Raw genomic sequence first — 2,500 nt, 5'->3', positions numbered from 1 at the left:
TACTATCCAACGCACCGGTATATTTGACAAAGATCTGAAAGTATGCTTTGTTTTTAACTTATTAGAAAAATTTCTCGAAAACGATCCGGACTTCCACAACACCACTCCGTTACACTTCCTTTCGCATAAGGAACTGTATGAAGAAACAATCCGCCAGTCGACGGCCATTTTCCGGAAGGTGCGTAAGTTCCACGAGGATCGTGGCAATGGTGACCCATCGAACTACATGTAAGATCAATGATAACTGTGTGCAGTAGTACAATGGTGCAAAGAGGATAAAGCTGACGACATTCTTCTCAATCGACCACACAGGGCTAACCTCGGTGGGTTGCTGGGAAACGGCATCATCCGGCAAGGCAACCCGTTGGGTATCCATTTTGCAATGTTCGTACCGGCCCTACTGGGCCATGCATCCCCGGAACAGCAGGCAGAATGGTTACCCCGGGCCCTAAGGTGTCAGATGCTTGGTACGTACGCCCAAACCGAGCTCGGCCACGGTACATTCCTGCGTGGACTGGAAGCTACCGCCACGTACGATGAACGAACGCAAGAGTTTGTCCTGCACAGTCCAACGCTGAGCTCGTACAAATGGTGGCCAGGAGGATGTAAGTAGGGCGAGTATACGATGTTTGCACTGTGATATTAATCTTCTGCTCTGCGATACTCTTTTGCAGTGGCACACACGGCCAACTATTGTGTGGTGATGGCGCAGTTGTACTCTAAGGGCAAGTGTCACGGAATTCAACCGTTTATCGTGCAGCTGCGTGACGAGGAGACGCACATGCCGCTGAAAGGCATTACGATCGGCGAGATTGGCAACAAGCTCGGCATGAACGGGGTGAACAATGGCTTCCTAGGGTTCGATCAAGTCCGAATTCCACGCAAGAACATGCTGATGAAGAACGCCAAATTGCTGGAGGATGGTACGTTCGTGAAGCCACCATCGCAAGCCCTTACCTATGGAACGATGATGTTTGTGCGGGTTATCATTGTCCGTGATACTGCGATACATTTGGCCAAGGTGGCAACCATAGCCGTCCGATATTCGAGTGTCCGTCGCCAGAGTCACATCAATCCAGAGTAAGCAGAAGCAGAAAGAGACGAAAGCCTGTAATTTAATAATTATCGTTCCTAATTCATCGCCGTAGTCAACCGGAGGTACAGGTAATCGATCATCTAACCCAGCAGTACAAGCTGTTCCCCACCATTGCTCGCAGCATCGTGTTTAAGCTGGCAGCAGACAATCTATGGCAAATGTACACCCAAGTAACGGCCGAGCTGGATCAGGGTAATCTGGAGCGATTACCCGAACTGCACGCTATCGCTTGCTGCCTAAAGGCGGTTACTACGGCGGATGGTGCCAAGAGTGTTGAAGTTTGTCGAATGGCATGCGGTGGCCACGGCTACATGACTTGTGCCAACTTTTACAATTTGTACGGATTCGTAACAGCCGCTTGCACCTACGAGGGAGAGAATACTGTGCTACTTCTCCAAACTGCCAGGTACGATCATCATCAGAACTTGTCCGATCATCTCGCCAACTAATTGTGCACTTCTTGTTCTTATCTGCCACCACAGATACCTAGTAAAGGTATGGAATCAGGCGATCAAGGGACAACCTCTTGGCCCGACGGTTCAATATCTAGCAAGCTTCATTCAAAACAAGACCAACCGCCATCCTTGGATCGATACGGTACCGGGAATTGTAAAGGCACTGCACACCGTAGCCGCTGGGTATAGTTCAGAGATGCAACGATCTCCACTTGGATTATTTACAATGCAATTGTTTCTTTCCCTGTTTCTAGCAAGTTGCGTCTAGCGTTCGAACATATTGAGCAGCGCAAAAAGGCAGGTTATACGCATGAGGAAGCGGTTAACCTGACCGCCCTGGAGCTTACCCAAACGGCCGATGCCCACTGTCGAGCCTTCCTCGTGCAGTCAGCGTACGAGATGATCGAAAAGCTGTGCCAAACCGCAACAGCCCCGTTCGCGAAAGTGATGCGCTCGATTTGTGAACTATATGCGTACAATGAGGCCATTGAATCGATTGGGAGCTTAGTGCGAGTAAGACTGCCCGCCATGACCGTCCGTCCAGATTGTTGTGCACTTCATAACGTCTTTTCTACTTTGCCCAGTTTACCACGATCAGCGAAAGTGACATCAACAGACTGCAGGTGAAGCTGGAGCAAACACTGCTGGCCATCCGACCGAATGCGGTTAGCATTGTCGATGCGTTTGCCATACCGGACGTGCTGCTTGGGTCCCCGCTCGGTGCGTACGATGGCAACGTTTACGAGAAGCTTTACGAGGAGGCCAAGAAAAGCCCCCTGAATCAGGTGCGTATCATAGAGAGTAGGTTTGATCGATTGGGGTGCCGGTGTTAATTTTTTTCTCGTCGACTTCTTTTCCTCCAGGAGCCAGTCAACAAGTCGTTCCATTTGTATTTGAAACCTTTCATGCGCTCCAGTCTGTAGAGTGGCGCGTAGATTATTATATTCCG

The 2,500-nt window shown here is 49.8% G+C and overlaps 1 protein-coding gene across 3 annotated transcripts in view; it reads left to right on the top strand.

The window, feature by feature from the left end:
• Positions 1–2,500, top strand: part of LOC125956966 (probable peroxisomal acyl-coenzyme A oxidase 1) — a 4,201-nt gene that overhangs the window by 1,607 nt on the left and 94 nt on the right. For all 3 annotated transcript variants that reach the window (XM_049689299.1, XM_049689298.1, XM_049689297.1), the window contains exons 3-10: positions 66–228; positions 313–605; positions 675–1,080; positions 1,149–1,502; positions 1,579–1,734; positions 1,806–2,064; positions 2,136–2,336; positions 2,415–2,500. The exon at positions 2,415–2,500 is cut by the window's right edge and continues 94 nt beyond it. In XM_049689299.1, the coding sequence (XP_049545256.1) occupies positions 66–228; positions 313–605; positions 675–1,080; positions 1,149–1,502; positions 1,579–1,734; positions 1,806–2,064; positions 2,136–2,336; positions 2,415–2,474 (1,892 nt within the window). In that variant the 3' untranslated portion in view covers positions 2,475–2,500. The remainder of the gene's footprint in view (positions 1–65; positions 229–312; positions 606–674; positions 1,081–1,148; positions 1,503–1,578; positions 1,735–1,805; positions 2,065–2,135; positions 2,337–2,414) is intronic.

This window comes from Anopheles darlingi, chromosome 3 (genome assembly GCF_943734745.1).
Source record: "Anopheles darlingi chromosome 3, idAnoDarlMG_H_01, whole genome shotgun sequence".
Lineage (NCBI taxonomy): Eukaryota > Metazoa > Arthropoda > Insecta > Diptera > Culicidae > Anopheles > Anopheles darlingi.
The sequence above is the reverse complement of the archived record's forward strand: the minus strand, read 5'-3'. Positions and strand labels throughout refer to the sequence as shown.